General features: G+C 37.9%; 1 protein-coding gene across 1 annotated transcript in view; it reads left to right on the top strand.

The window, feature by feature from the left end:
- Positions 1-232: 232 nt before the first annotated feature.
- Positions 233-16,515, top strand: part of CEP89 (centrosomal protein 89) — a 29,663-nt gene continuing 13,380 nt past the window's right edge. Inside the window, exons 1-14 of the mRNA XM_057400209.1 lie at positions 233-475; positions 2,124-2,230; positions 3,464-3,619; positions 4,243-4,444; positions 5,562-5,664; positions 6,835-6,863; positions 7,713-7,767; positions 9,093-9,311; positions 9,675-9,817; positions 10,167-10,217; positions 11,298-11,385; positions 13,012-13,115; positions 14,524-14,635; positions 16,222-16,402. Coding sequence (XP_057256192.1) covers positions 233-475; positions 2,124-2,230; positions 3,464-3,619; positions 4,243-4,444; positions 5,562-5,664; positions 6,835-6,863; positions 7,713-7,767; positions 9,093-9,311; positions 9,675-9,817; positions 10,167-10,217; positions 11,298-11,385; positions 13,012-13,115; positions 14,524-14,635; positions 16,222-16,402 — 1,793 coding nt within the window. The remainder of the gene's footprint in view (positions 476-2,123; positions 2,231-3,463; positions 3,620-4,242; positions 4,445-5,561; positions 5,665-6,834; positions 6,864-7,712; positions 7,768-9,092; positions 9,312-9,674; positions 9,818-10,166; positions 10,218-11,297; positions 11,386-13,011; positions 13,116-14,523; positions 14,636-16,221; positions 16,403-16,515) is intronic.

Raw genomic sequence — 16,515 nt, 5'->3', positions numbered from 1 at the left:
GCCACATCTTGCAGCCCTGCCCGGCTCCTCCGAGAGGAGAGGGGCACCGGCCTAAAGGTCCCGCCGGGCCACCGCTGACCTGCTCGGAAGAGGCTGAGCTCCGTCCCAGGCGCCCCCACCTCGCAGGACCGCAGCTGCCCCTTGGGGGCCGCAGCACCGAGTCCCCGAGCGCGCGCCTGTCTGACGGCGGAGCCAGCAAATAGGAAGCGAGAGCCCCACCGCCCCTGAGCGAATGAGGAGGCGGAGGGGGGCGGGCCTCACCACTGGTAGGTTGCTAAGGCCGGTAGAGGAGTCAGTAAGGTGCGTACTGATTGGGGAAGCGCAAACCCGCAGCAAATCTGTCGCGTCGTTGTTAGTAGGCGGCTCGCGACGAGAGAAGCGTCGGATGCGTAGGACAAGTACTCGGGAGGCGGTGGCGATGGCGATGGAGGCCCCAGTGGCGTTCAGCTTCAGGAGAGGCCGCAGGGGAGCCTTCGTGAGTACCGCTTCTGCCACTCCGCGTCTCCGTGCCCGTGAAGCGGCGCAGGAGGGGGTGCGTGCCCGGGCGGGGCGAGAGGAGGCACTTGGGGAAGGTGGCCGCGCCTTGCGGGTGATGCCGATGATGGCTGAGCACTTTGAAGTGAAAAACGGGAAGAAAAATAAATCCTAAGCACAGAAAAGGTGTGCGGAGACTGGGTGCTGGTGCGGTGCTTTCCTCAGTTCTGGGCCTGCGTGCCTGCTCCAGAGCACCCGGCGGGGTGCGGTTCCCTCCCTTCCCCTCCCGGCGCTGTCGTGGCTGCATCCCCCGGCGGACGCGCGGCTCGGTCGCTGCTAGCGCTTGGGGAGGTGATCTTCCGAGCGCGCGGTCGCTGCTGCAGAGGGAACTGATGAAAGCTCGTACTGAAAGATTAGAGCAGCCAAGGGTTGTAGTATTGTTAGCAACGGTGCGGATGTTGGCGTCCGACGCTCTTGAAGTAATTGAAATGGGGGTTTTTGTTACTAGAATGAAAACAAAGTATTGACCTTATATTGTATTACTTCGAGGTTTGACAGCATTCTTCTCCCTCAGCTGTATTCCCTGGTAATCACAGTAAGACATCTGCTGTTAATAGTCTTTAGTTAACAAAATACCAGGCAGACTTCTAGAATTAAAGAGCATTTGCAGTGTAAGATCGAGTAAAAAGACGTAATACACCATTTAGTTACTTGATGCGCCTTCCTGTGAAGGCAGAAATATTCCACAGTTCACCTGTTCATTACCCTGCTGGAGAAGACAGCCAAGAATAATTGGGGGGGGGGGGGGGGGGACGACGACAAGGACGGGACACACACATGCACAAACGAACAAAACACCCAACCTCCAAACTGTTGCAGAAACACCAGAAACTTAGCCTGTTTTACTCCATAAAAAAGGCAATGTGCTTGGTTATGACATAGTATTTTCCAATGTGTAGAGAAAAGACGAGGCAGATGGGCATAAATTCAAACAAAAAAAATTCAACTCAAATGTAATAATATAAAAATATACTGCAAGGACCAATGTAAGGGTGGTCCACAGTAATAATTTTTAAAATACTGTGATGATGGAACAGGTTGCCCAGGGAGGTTGTGGAGTCTCCACCCTTGGAGATACTCCAAACCCAACTGGACAGGATCCCAAGCAGCCCTTTCTAGTTTACCCAGCTTTGAGCAGGGACTTGGATTAGGTAATCGCAAGAGCTCCCTTTCAACTTCAACCATTATGTGATTCCATTCAAAGTACTCTTTGTCGGGAGCTCCAGCCCCAGTTTTTCTGAGCTTGTATTAAATTTCTAGAAGAAAAAGAACAAAACCAAACCAAGCCAAACTTGAATTGAGTAAGCTCAAATTCTGGTTTCGCAGGTTGTAATACAGTGGATGAAAAACCTACGTGCATGGCTCTTACATAAATTACATTTCTAACCTTTATTAACAGCTGTTAATACATGTTAAAAAGTTAAACTTGGAACCATTTAGTTTGTTTATATTAATTGCATGTAATTGTCCTTTTTAAGATATTTTGCACTGTTAGGTTTTGTGCATGTTCAGTTCTGTGGGTTGTTGTTTTTTTTTTTAATCATGATCCTTAAAGTCATTGTCAACTAATTTTATTTTAAATTGTTTAGAAAAATATAGCTCATGGCCTGGTCCCTGCTGCTACCATAGCTCCTAAACCTGCAGTTCCCCGCACCCCTCCCCCTCGTAGTCCAAACCCTTCTCCAGAAAGGCCCAGGTAGGTGTCTAGTTCTTTGTTTTGGTTTGGTTTTTTCTTCATCAATTGCAATTGTACACTAGAAAAGCATGATTAGAAGAATTGCATGTCCTTGTTGTAGTATTTATGTGAACCTTTTCAGAAATAGAATGTATTTTTAACTGGGGCAGTTTCCTTCTTTGAATTTTAAAGATTCCTGGTTTTCTTCCACTCCTAAGCATGCTGAATATTTAGGACAATGACCATTATGAATATATAACTTATTATAAACCTGAGTCAATAAAAGACAACTATTTAAAGTTGGGGCTATTTTGAATTTGGCTACAGTAGCGTGTAGTACGAGTCAGGAAATTTTAGCTCATTAGAAAAGTGTAAATTTAATGTAACTAACATGCCACTTTATTGTATATTAAAAAAAAAAAGCAAGAACTTAAAAGAATTGGCATGTAAAACCATGCTGGATTGGATTTGAATTAGCTGCATAGGAAAGTTGCATAAATAGAAAATAGTACTTTATTTTTCTTTTCATTTGTAGTTTCTTACAGTTTTTTATTTATTTTCTCTCTGTTTAGTTCAGTTCTGGTTGTTTTCCTTGGTCTTTCTAGTGTCTGTAACATTCCTACTTAATCCTAGTTCATTTCCTCTTCTTTTTTGGCCTCCAGTTGCTGTTATTTCTTTTACAGTCCTCACTGTTTCTCTTCTTTAATCCTGGTTCCTACTTGTTTTTTCTTCTACATCTTGCTCTTCCCTATTCACTGCAGCATCCCACAAATAGGCGCTTCTATCTACTTACTCTTGCCCTACTCTGCAACGTGCCAGCGTTTATTAACAGCTTCAGTTACCAGTAAAAGGTTCAGATTAGGGAATAATGGAAACTAGAAGGCAGAATAACAGAATATGGAGCACTGTTTCAAAACAATGCCAGGTAGTATTGTTATGGCTAAAGTGAATGCTAAGTACTGTAAATTATCTTTGTCAATCTGGGGAATGTAACTCGGTATATTCCATGATTTTCATGCATGTGATTTGGAAAACCCAATAGATACTGTGCTTTACTCTTAAGATAACTGTGTTAAAATAGCTTGTCCGGTTTTGTGCTTTACTTTGGGATTTTTTTGCTGATGCCTGTTGACTGTGAACATTTTGCTTTGCTTAAATAGTGAAAATATTTTGCAAAAAAAAAAAAAGGCATAAAATGCAGAGCACAGAGGAGACATCGGTATTGTTTCATTGCTTTATTCTGTTTTGTTCCAGATCAGCTCTAGCAGCTGCTATCCTTGCAACAACACTAACAGGGCGCACTGTTGCTATTCCTCAGCCTCGGCAGCGATCACTTTCTGAAAGTGATTCCAGCTATGTGGAACAGGAATATTTCGAGCCATATGCTACAGCCACAGAGATTGGAATGGGGTAGTGCATACTTTGTGGTTTGATACCTTGTATTACAAATAGAATTTGCCAGTGCTAAAAGTTTTCTAGAGTTACAGCAAACTCCTGCTATTATAGCTACTGACTTTTTCTCATCACATCATAAATTGGGTCTGAAGCATCTGCAGTCCTTACCTCATTTCTTATAAAACATTGTTTGCATACAGTTTTCACTATATGCATAACATTGAGATTTGGATTACACAGCAGTCACATGTAAAGCCATGTATTATTTCTGCTAAGTAACAATCAATTACATAAACAGTTAATCACTGAGTAATCATCTGAATTACATCAGATATTTCCTTTGTGCTAAATACTTATTTCGGACTCTTCTTCCAGTAGAGTTAGCAACCTTCTATCTCTGATCTGGCTTTCCTCTTAAGGCAGAGAAGAAAATGTAGCTGCAGTGCTAACCATCTATTTTAAAGCATACAGATAGGCTATATTCCTCATTTGCAGCTAACAGAAGCTTAGATGTCGTGTTTGTTTTGGCTATTTGGACTTGTGTATATTGTAAGACCATGGTTCTACTTTACTAGTGTTTATTTTTATGGAAAAGTAAGCAACGCTAAAACAGACTTTAAACTGCTTTCTACTTGCAGGCCCAACTGGAATTTTGATGGTAGTGACAAATCTCCTGTGCAGTCCCTGGAAATATCAGGCAATTATGGTGAGGATGAGGACATGGCTACTTATCTTTCGGATGCTGAGAAAGAGGTAGAGTCCAGCTGTCAGAGTAATGAGAGAAGGGGAGAAAATGCTAGAACCAATGCAATTTATGCTGTTTCCTGCAAGAAGAAAAAGGTAGAGTTTTTAAATGCTTTAATTCCTTTACTATGTTTTAATATATGCATGCAAGTATTAAATATTTCTGAGACTTTTCATTCTCTTCTTATTCTTCAGACAGTTAATTTTTATTTCACATCTTTCTTTCTGTGGTTCGTTTACTCCTACCTGAGTTAGGTTTGTTGATCTCAAACTGCATATCCCCAATTACTACATACCTTTTCTTATCAGAAAAACACTGGTATTGTATATAGTACTTTTGCATAATTAGTCTTGTAAAATGTTCAATATTTTATGTTGAGCATAACAGTTATATAGGTAGGTTGCTAAAAGTAGTAGGAACTCTACTTTTAAATGGTTAATGATTCAGTATTGTGCTAACAAGCAGACACCTAGATAGAGACAGGGTATTCAGAATCAAACAAAATAATTGTTGTCTTGAAGACAACTGGATTTTTCTATGTTACAGTTTTGGATTCTCTTGACAAGTAATAACAAGCAATGGGCAGCTTAATACTCCTAAGACACATTTAGAATTCAGTCTAAAATTACGCAAAATTTTAGCAAACAGGAAGAAATAACTGAATAGTAAAGAGACAATAAAATGCTATGTATATGGAAGAAACCAGAAAATGCCCCTGACTGAAGGAATAGTAGTCAGAGAGGAGGGAATGAGGGGTAAAAAAAGGGAGTGAGTGGAGTATGTGGGACACTTGTATCCCAGTAACAGGAAAAATAGTGAAGGCAGTGTTAAAAATTATTCTTGAATCCCCCAGTGCTGTGATACAGTAGGTAAATGGTTGACTTTTTATTAAGAGCAAACAAGTAAATGTAGGATAATTTCACAGGCTCTTGTGACTGAATATCATGACAGGGAATATTTACCCTGTGAACTGAATGGTTATTATAGTTTTCTACCTCTCATCGATCGTTTTGAAGTTTAGATTTTATACGCATAGAGCCCTAAAACAAGCAAAAAATGAGTATGTCTTCTAATTTATTGTCTTAAAATATTGGAGTAGAATTTCCTGTGTGACTGGGACAGAGTATGCTGAAGATTTCATACAGATGTCAAGACACATGGGCTATTTCAACAGTGTTATCATGATTTTTGGCTTGTCTTATTTTTATATAGGAAGGGTTTCCACCATCTCCTAATACAAATGGTGAAAAGCAGGCATCTTCTCATGAAACTGAGTTTCAGGTGCTGGTGGATGAGTCAAATGTGCAAATACAAGGTAAATAAGCTTGCTTTAAGTCAAAGTGCATACCTTTTAAGGCCCTTATTTCCCCTAAGAAGTAAAATTATTATATAGTATTACCCTCTAATGCAGTATGTCTTCTCATATAGCATGCCCTCTTATGTAGTATGCCTCTCTACTCTGCTTTGCTCCTTTACTCTGCTCTTGTTGAGATCGCACTTGTTCCAAACCCCCTGCCATGGGCAGAGGCACCTCACACTAAGCCATGTCACCCAAGGCTCTGTCCAGCCTGGCCTTGAACACCACCAGGGTTGAAGCATTCACAACCTCCCTGGGCAACCCATTCCAGTGCCTCACCACCCTAACAGTTAAAGAACTTCTTACTTATATTCAGGTCCATGATTCTATGACATTAGGCTGTTTTCTTGTAACAATGGAATACTGTGAATGAAAAAATAAGACAAGAGAGTAAGAGCAATTACTAATTTATTACATAGTTATCTTGTCAGTTCTTTTAAAATCGGGAGAAGTGGGTATCAGAATTTGCTGCAGAGATGCAATATGCAGTTTTGACAGAGGATGGCAGAAGTCTACTAGCTGTTGGATATAAACCAGAAAGCAGAACTGGGTCGTTTTGGAAAAATCTGCATCTTTTTCAGTGTTATTTATGTGGCTCCCAGTGTTATTTCAATATTATTTCAGTGGAATTACTTGAAAAACTTCATAGAGAACAATGTTCAGAAAGAATGGGTTGCTTTGGGAACCATTTGGGAAGTGAATGCATTAAACTGAAAATAATGGGACCCATAAACAGTTTCTTATCCCACTTCTACATAGCAAGTGCTGCAGATCTTGGGAGTGGTCAGATTTGCACTTTCAGAGGTGCAATAGAGTTCAAGCTCAGTAAAATCAATAGAAATATTTCATTTGTCCTTTAGTGAACTTATAATTGTGGAAGGTAGCAGTACAGCTTCATTTCTTCCATAGTTACATCTGTACAGCATGAGGTGAAGTAAGGTATCCAGATACACCATGAGAGAGAGAATGGAAAGTTAGTGATGTAATTTCTGATTTTTTGGAATAACTGTCTTACATTTATTTGCAGTATATATATGGTTACATATCCATATGAACCCTTACAGTTTACAGACTTACAAATGCTTTTTTTTTTTTAATTGACTGAAAAAATCTGTTTTAATTTGGCAGAACACCAACGTCTTGGCTTGAATTTAAAGGTAAGGAGATTAATTTGTAAATCTGGGGGGAAAGAGTGTAATAATGAGCTGATAGTTTATAGTCACTTAAAATTAATTTATTGTTACTAGGGAATATATTTCTTTTGGAGTACAAGAATGGCTAATAATTCCTTTTGAAAAAGTATGACTATGTAGGTAAATAGGCCATGTAAAAGCTGGGGTTTGTTAATTCATTTTTAAATATATGTTCTGTTGTTCTTCATGTGAAAGACATCATGTTATATAGCAAGAGATGATTCTTACTATTAATTTTCAAATTTAAGCCTGGCTTCAGCAAATTTTTATCTGGTTTCCCAGCTGGGCCCATCTGCATGCTTTCATAAGCTTGAAAAAGAATACCCAGAAGTTTAGTTTCCTAGATCAAGTTGCTAGAACATTATTTGCAAAAATGGTCAGTTCTTCCATTGTTAAGGTCGCTTTCTTTCTTCAAGTCCTTGACCACATATGTTTTACTTTTTAATTTATTCACTGAGTCACAGTTAGGGACTGACAGTTCATGTCATAATTTACTATCCTAAAGACTTACTTTATACAAACTGACAATTGGGAGCTATTATCCATCCTGTTTGGTCAAGAAGCTTTATGCTTATGTATCTTTTATGTCAGCAATAAAATTGTTTTAAGGACTGTGCATCTAAAGAAAAATACTAAGTTTCAAGTATCCATAAGTGGCAAAATGAGGTAAAAATGCATAAATGAGAAATTGTTGATATGAAACAAACTGCTTCAAAAGTTCTGTTTCTTAAGTTCTCCAGCAGTGATGCTGTTCAGAGTACTTCAGAAAGTAACTTTTAAAGCAGATTATCTAATTTTTTATTTCTCTGCTAGGAAGAGAAATCAGTAGCTGAAAATCTGATACGTGGAAAGCCTCCGCCATCCCCAGGTACTTCTGATTTTTCTATTACTTTACTACACGTCTTCACTTTAATACTATGCATATATATAAAAATATATTTTCCTGCTTGTATTCTCTAAACCTAAACTGGGGGAAGAAGGGGAAGCAATTCTCCTGTGCAGGAGGTGAGAAAGTGCTATGTGATCTGTCATGTATAAAACAGTAGTTCCGGGATTTTTGTTAGGTGTTTTAGACTTGCTTTGATTTTACAATCTGAATGACTTTTGGAATCTTAAATAAATGATTGTGAAATGTTTAATAAAGTCAGACTAGAACTTTCCAATCCCTTAAGTTTCATCTACACTAGAGGATGTCACCATTATTTAGTATTCCATTGCAACTGAAGTGGTAAACGTACAGTGATAGCAGATGCACAGTCTGTCTAATGCCTTATTTGTATGTTACTGCATCCATGTAACAATTCCAGGCACAGCACCTTCTGAGCTTTGTGTGTCACGTGGATGGGATATGTCATGAGTTACTGGGTTTTTGTGTATTTCTCTGCTGTCCAAGTATCCTGTGCCTTCCCACAGGAAGTTTACAGTGACCATAAGTGCCTGAAATATTACTAAACACATTAAGCTGTCATATGTCATCAATTACAAGAGAGAGCTCCAAATCTATATATATTCTTTACTAGGGATCTGTTCTATACTAAGCTATATTCACGCCTACATGCTACTAGATAATGCTGACTCTTAAAAGTCTCATGGTAAGGATAGAATCTCAGCCTTCATTTTAAGAAGCTTTTCTGCCCACACAGATGAAAGAAAAATTTGAATGTGTGGTCTGTTATTACTGATGCAACAAGTATATCCATGATTTTGCAGATGATCTTAAGTTTTACTTCTGTAAGGACTGTTAAGTAACTTCTGTTCAGTAACAGATCATTGAAGCCTGTTCAGTGAGAAGGAGGGCAAAGCTTTCATTACATAGGGGATAAAACTAAGGAGGGATCAAGAGGACTGACTGGCCCATGCAGGGTGCATGCAATTCAGTGGATATTTCTGTCTTAACTCTCTAGTCACTGATGCTAGGGAGAGGGAAATCTGCTGACACTTTCTGTTCCCCTTAAAGAAGGAACGTTTTCAGTGTCTGAAAGAAAAGTGGGAGCTTTCAGCCACTCTACCATGTAGCTCTCTTTGCAAATCCACTTTTTCATTCTTTGTGGCCTTATCTTCTGGGAGCTGTGAGATGATTAATGTCTTACAGATATCGTTCATACATAATGCTAATATTAGGAAATAAGTATTAAACTTGCTGAAACTCAGAGTCTGAAAACTGTTTAAATACCTTGTACTGTGGCATTGCAGATTTGTCTATACGGGCAAGACAAGCACAGGAAAATATGAGTAAAGAGAAATTCAGAGAACTAAAACAAGAAAACTGGTCTTTGAACAAGGCATACCAGGCTATGGTTCAGCAATTTCAGGGAACAAAACAGCAAATGGAAGAACAGCAATTAAAGCTGAAGAGACTAAAACAAGAAAACACAAGACTTAAAGAAGCTGCAGAGAAGTCACATAGAGAAGGTGGGAGAAACATATGTAGTTACCTTGTTTGATTTTTCTAATTTCTTACAAGCTATTCCTTCAGTAGTAGGTTTTCGCTTACTGTCTTGAGTAAGTATCTGTGCAGAGTATTTTCGGAAAAGTATTTTCTACGTGTATAAAAATTTTGTCAAGGAATACTTACGTGGTCATGAAAAAGAATTAGTTGGTGGTTTGAAATGTACTATTTTCTTATTAGTATTTTTTCATGGGCTTTTTCCATTGCAGTATTTTGAGAGAAATTCTCCTATGATTCTAGCTTACTGAGGTTTTTTTCCTTGCAAATTAATGTGAACATTCCTTGAATTTCGATTGAAATTTTTTGTTGGATGTTTGTTTTGATAGAGGAGGCTACAGAATTGCCTTATCTCAGACAACAAGCGCAAGAACTGATAGATGAAAATGATGCTTTGAAAAGGACGGTTCATCGTTTAAATGTAGAATTAAGTCGCTATCAAACTAAATTCAGGCCGTTGGCCCAAGAAGAGGTAAGAGTCTTGGTTATAAAAGCACTTTGTACTGAAGTGTCCCATTGTCCTTTGATTCATCCTTGAGTTTTTAAGACTTTACTCCAAATTGGCCAAATGGTATAGGCTTTTTCTGAAATTTAAGCATTTATCATTAAATCTAACTTGTAAGAAGTTAGACTTTCTCCTGTATTAATAATATACTGAACTTCCAGTTTTGGTTACTTCTGTTGAGTGTGTATTACATATGCAACACATGTAATTAGAAACATAAGCTTGTTTGGGTTAATAATTGTGATTGCAATGGACAGTTGTTGGTGCTTCGAAGAGCAGGAAATAATTTCAGTATCTTTTTAAAAATCCCCTTTAGCATCTGAAACTGAAAAGCTTACCCATGAAAGGGCCACCACCACCATGGCTGGTAAGTAAAGTAATACTTTCACTTACCTGCTCATTCCTTTCTGACTAAGTGGTAGAATTTGTTTACAGGATCTAAAGTATTCTGGATATTACTTAGTTGCTCTGCTGAACCATCACATACAAGTACAACATTATAAACATTCATGTTTGTTGCATAAAAAGATGTAGGTCAGAACTTTGCAATGAAGTGTGCAGCTCCAGTTGCAGCTCCAGGCTGCATATAATCATTGACTTTGAACTACTGGATGTAAATTAAGTAGAAGTCCTGTTACCCTGATAATCATAAATACCATCTTCCGTCTTCCCTTAGTATTGTCTAGCATATAGTTTGCTTCAAGGAATATTGTTAAATTGTTAATCTTCTTAATTGTTAATCTTCTTAATAATGTTGTGGTTATTTTTAAGATGATACTAAAAAAAAATAGCATATTTCAGTGATTCCCATGGTAGGAATGGTCATCGGTCTTCCAGGTGCTTCTGAATTTCTGGCAAGAAGAAGACAGTCTGTGAAACTGAATTTGTAATACGTGAAACAATTTTTCCTTGAAATGCTAATCGGATCTTACATTTTTCCTTTCTTGTTGTTATTCAGAACTGTACAGAAATAGGGAAGTCCTCTTTCTGCTCTGCCTTTCTAGCTATATATAATATCCAAGAAGTACATACATATGTATTTTAGTTTTAAAGATGCAGGTTTGAGAGTGTAAAAATTCCTTTCCTACTTAGTAATAAATTTGGGCTAGATTATTTATTAACTGTATTCTCATCTTGGTTTCATATTCATTTGCATACATATTCTGCTGTTTTATATATAAGTAATAGCTGCTTCTTAGTGAAGGCATAGCATCCAGATTTGTCCTTTCCAAAGCTTGTCCCTGAAGTGTTGTTCTGAAGTGCTTCTGAAGCATTATTTTGCATGTAGTTGTCTGCATGCTTGTATAAGCCCTGCACTTTTGTCTGCAAGGTATATATAGAAACAGCTTTTAAAAGTAACAATAGATAACAGGAGAAATAGTAAAAAATATTGATAAGATTGTGGTTTGTGATTGATTTATATGGATTGATTTTTTTATATTTTTAGTTGGATATGAAGTATTTGTCACCTCTCCTATTGGCTTATGAAGACAGAATAAGAGAAAAGGAAGATTTGCATCTAGAACATGAGGCAAGTTGCCACTTAAAGACCACTTACACTAAAGTAGAAATAAAGTACTGAAAATTTTTTAAGGTCTTTGACAAAGCTGTTTTCTGACTCCAATTAAAAGTGACTTTGTTTTACTTTTCCATGCATAGTTACTGTGCTATCTTATCCTACTTGGCTTGCTTTTTTTTACAGCCTGTTCAGATATAGAAGCAAGCACTACACTGGCATGTACAAGAATTGGATTCTCTGAATAGAGTAAGACATAAACACAGTCAGTGGTAGAAGGAATTTACAATTGTGATTGATTCGTAACAGGGGATTCAGTGCCCTGTGTAACTGTTCTTCCAGTTACAGGCCTGTGGATTTTGTGGTAGAAGAATATTTACTTACAGCTAGTTCAGGAATGAGTACTCTTCTTGCTCCTTAGAAGTACTTTTTTGTCAGTGAGTCTTTGAAAAATGGTGATTTGCTTCAGAGAAGAGCAGCCATAGGTTTTCAAAATAATTTATTTCCTTAAAAAAATTAAACCATATAAATAGGAGAAAACATCAACAGTTTTATATTACTGTAAATTCATTGTATTATCCTACCATATTCAAATTTATGTTGTTCATATTGATAATATATAGTATCATGTAGCAATTTCCAGAATTTATTTTTTTAAATCCATATTTTAAGGATCTACAACTTGCTTAACTCGAATGACACTTGGCAAAAATGTGACACAATTCAAATATCTATATTATTTTTAATCAAATATTACTAGATGGAAGCCATTTAGAAGTGAAGTATGCACATCTGAATTAAAGGTGAATAGAGAGAATATCATAGAATAGTTAGGGTTGGAAAGGACCTTAAGATCATATAGTTCCAAACCCCCTGCCATGGGCAGGGACACTTCCCACTGAACCATGCCACTCAAGGCTCTGTCCAACCTGGCCTTGAACACCGCCAGGGATGGAGCATTCTCAACCTCCCTGGGCATTCCAGTGCCTCACCACCCTAACAGTAAAGAACTTCTTCCTTATATCCAGTCTAAACTTCCCCTGTTTAAGTTTTAACCCATTACCCTTTGTCCTACCACTACAGTCCCTAATGAAGAGTCCCTCCCCAGCATCCTTACAGGCCCCCTTCAGATACTGAAAGGCTGCTATGAGGTCTCCATGCAGCCTTCTCTTCTCCAGGCTGAACAGCCCCAACTTTCTCAGCCTGTCTTCATACAGGAGGTGCTCCAGTCCCCTGATCATCCTCATGGCGTCCTCTGGACTTGTTCCAACAGTTCCATGTCCTTTTTATGTTGAGGACACCAGAACTGCACACAATACTCCAGGTGAGGTCTCAGGAGAGCAGAGTAGAGGGGCAGGATCACCTCCTTTGACCTGCTGGTCACGCTGCTTTTGATGCAGCCCAGGATACGGCGAGAGCGCACACTGAAGCTGGCTCATGTTCATTTTCTCATCAGCCAACAGCCCCAAGTCCTTCTCCGCAGGGCTGCTCTGAATCTCCGCCCAGCCTGTAGCATGTTTTTACATTTTTAACAGAAGAATTAGAAGGCACACCGGCATATATATTTATAAGTTTTGTTGATGTAAAAATCAAAACAGAATACTGCTAAAGAATTTTATGTGGATTCTTTTTCTCTTCCAGAAAGATATGAAGAATTTTAAAGTTCAAGTTGAAAAGTTGGTGAAGGAGAATGAAGACCTGCATGAACAATTAAATAAAAATAACTTTATTACCCCTACAGAATGGCAAGTAATATTAATAAAAATTAATTCAAAACCTACTCATTTTTTTGCTTGTTGCATGCAAACTTTTAAGACAGCCCTTAAGGGAAAATTCTGTTCCCCTAAAGCAAATTAAGTTTTGCTGAAGAGTTAGTAGGGTCATGATTATGTCTTGCAGGGGCTGTGCTGATCTGCAATGCCTGGAATAATCTTGAAGTAAAGATTAAATATGCAGTTTTGCACCTGAAGCCCATGTAATTCTGTCCCAGAGCTTGCAGGTTACATGCTTAACTTTTATACTTTTACTGATAGTACAAATGTGCCTCAGTTTTTCACTGGAATAGGGCATTAGAAGAATCTTGCAAACATAAGGAAATTAAATTGTATAAAATACTTATGAGGCTTAATAACAATTTACCTAAGTCAGTTAGTAACTGAGATGGAGAAGAGACTGGTCATACTGGTTCATCACAAGATGATTGTGAGCTTTTCAGGGCAACAGCTGTAAAGGGAAAAAACAAAGGAAGTCTAGTCCTGTGGAATGTTAGAATAAATCCTTCTAGTAGAGGCTGGGCAATAACCACACAATCACATGGAAATCTGGAAAGTCTCAGTCATCCATATGTAAGTACAGGGAAACAAAGCTGAAAGGGTTTGTTCTGTAGCCAAGGAAAAGGAGGGCCTCTTTTATTTGAGTTTAGAGAGATTTGCCTTTCTCCTTTAGCAAACAAAAGCTGAGAAAGGACAATGTTGCTTTCTGTAGGCACATCAGGAACAGGAGGCATACAAAGAACTACATAAGCTGTTTTTATAGGACTAGGGCAGAGTCTAGGACAAGTGGGTGTTCTTTCACCATAAACAAACCTAAGGTGGAAATTGGAACAGGATTCTTAACCAGTGTAACAGGTTTTTCAATAGCATCCACTGTGAGCAGTGAACATACACATTCTTACTGCACTGATTATGTAGGTGGTAATTGTATGGAAGGGACCATATGACACTGACTCTACACTAGGAGAACTTCATGGCTCAGTATGTCTCTTCCAGTCTTAATCTCTGCAGATTTAACCAATAACATCAACTGTTAGTGAGAGCTTCCTCAAGCAGAACTATAGAAGTATTTAGTTTCTGTATAGATTTGGTTAAATAGGATGTTATAAAGATATCAGGTTTGTGTTTTGAAAACAAATCTGGTTTGCTCAGTAGTTACATAGCTGTCTCCAAGTCATCTGGAACCATTATGTAGCTTTAATTCTCTTATATGAGAGAAGTCTGAGAAAGCTGGGACTGTTTCACTTAGGATAATTTGTTCTTTAAAGAGGTTCAAATATGATTTTGTAACTTCACACTGTTGGAAGCCATTAGCGTTTTCTCTTTGGACATAAGTTAATATTTGAATTATATTTAATTTATAATCTGGTTGTCACTGCAGGCAGCAGCTGCAAACTCAAGCCAAGCTGGTTTTGGAAGAAAACGGACTGTTGATGAAGCAGCTCAAAATTCAACAAGCTAAAGCAAAAGATACTCACAGACAACATGTTCAAGAAGGTAAAGTGTTTGAGTTGCTAGTCATTTTAGCCACACCAAAGATGGTTCTGCAAGTTTAGTTTTGTTTTGGGATGGGGAGTTTGTTTTGTTGTTTTTTTGGGCAGGGTGGGTTGATTTGGTTTGGGTTTTTTTCAAGTTCATGTATGGCTACAAAGCATTGCTGAATGTAGGTAACCCTAATATGAAATGAAGCTCTCAGATGTCAGTTGATACTGAGAAGAAATGTCAGTATCACCTATTGATGTTCAACAGCATACTCCAGTTTGATCTGTTTCCTCTGAAGATGTGAGAAGAGCTGTTAAACAGCAATATGCTCCTTCTCAGAATTTAAGAGCACTTTAAATTTTATAGGTTGGTATTTGTGGGGTATTTGCTTATTTAAATTTCAATTTAGAATTTGTAGGGCTTTTAATTTTCTGCTTTGTAACCGATGTTTATTGCTTAATATAGTTAATTACATGCAGCAATATTTGATTTTACACTTTTATAATTTGATACTGGCTTAAATTTACATGCATCCTCAAATAATAATCTGTTATCTATTGCTGTTTTATCAGAGGTTTGTACTTGCCTGAATTCAGAACACTAGCTATTTCTTGTCTTGCCTGTAAATACTATTTCTTGGCTGAGATTTATTTTTCTGCTGCTAATTATTTTTTGCAGTGATGGATTCCTCTGGATACTACTTAATTAGTCTGACTTGATATTAGAAAGAGAACAAGTGTGTTATAATTTAAAATCCCCAAACTGCAACTGAGATTTCTTAGTGAAGTTTAAAAAGCAAAATTTAATTTTTATTCACAGATTAGGATGTTCTGAAAAATGTTTAATCATGCCAGTTTCATGTAAGTCACTGATGAGAACAGTTTCATTAAGTGAATTTATGTGGCAAAACTCCACTGCTGAATTTTTTTTATTCATTTCCCACCTAATTTCATAAATAATTTCCTTTCTGCATTTAAAGTTTCTGAGTTTCTGGTTTAGTTTTATATAGATATAGATACAGATAGATATATATCCACCTGTGTTTAAAAGATAACTATTTGTACCCAAGCCCAGAGGACAATAATACAAAATCAGGCGCTCCTCTTTCCAAATCTCAAATAGCAGTGTGGTATGAGTTGTCAGAACATCCCTAGGAAACACTGACAGATTTTGTCACCTGTTGCTGGAGTTCTTATGAGGAAACAAGGACCCTGATCTTCCATTGAGTTCCTGCAACTGTTTTGGCAGCATATTTGGTGACTGAAATACATACTACAGGAAAAACTCAAGATACCAGTGGACAGAAACTAGGCAGTTTTGAAATATGTGCTCTACCTACTAGGCTACAAAAATCATGTTCCATTTAGGTTCTTTCCCTGAATTAACAAAGTCTGAATCATAGGATTTTTGAGAGTAAAATGACATTTCAGTGAGCAAATAGCTTAGAGCCCTGAAAAGAAGCAGTCTTAACAGCTTTAGCAAATCCACTGTTTCAGAATGCTGTGAACAACTGGGAATTAACATATTACTGGTGTAGTTGGAGTTAATGAGTTGATGTAGCTCTACAGTGCTCAATTGTGGGGTTTTTTTTCCTCCTAAAGCTTCAAAATTGACCAAACAGATAATGATCTTGGAAGATAAGAAACAGGGTCAAGAAAAAGAAATAGCAGAGTACCAGAAGCAGCTGGAAGCTTTGCATTCTACTTGTGAAGAGCTAAAAGCCAAGTTGAATAGCAGAATAGCAGAAGAGGAGCACTTTGCTTTGGTAAACGATTTAAAAAGGTATGAGGTTACATAGGGTGCATGGAGAAACTTCCACAAAGCATCCACTTAAACAGATACGCATACACATGACTCTGTAGGTAAGAGGGGAATAGAAACATTTGCTGGTAATC

This window comes from Pezoporus wallicus, unplaced genomic scaffold (assembly GCF_028554395.1).
Source record: "Pezoporus wallicus isolate ANWC-B61680 ecotype Strahan unplaced genomic scaffold, APGP_CSIRO_Pwel_v1 contig_447, whole genome shotgun sequence".
Taxonomy (NCBI): domain Eukaryota; kingdom Metazoa; phylum Chordata; class Aves; order Psittaciformes; family Psittacidae; genus Pezoporus; species Pezoporus wallicus.
This window is presented reverse-complemented; position numbering and strand designations above follow the sequence as displayed.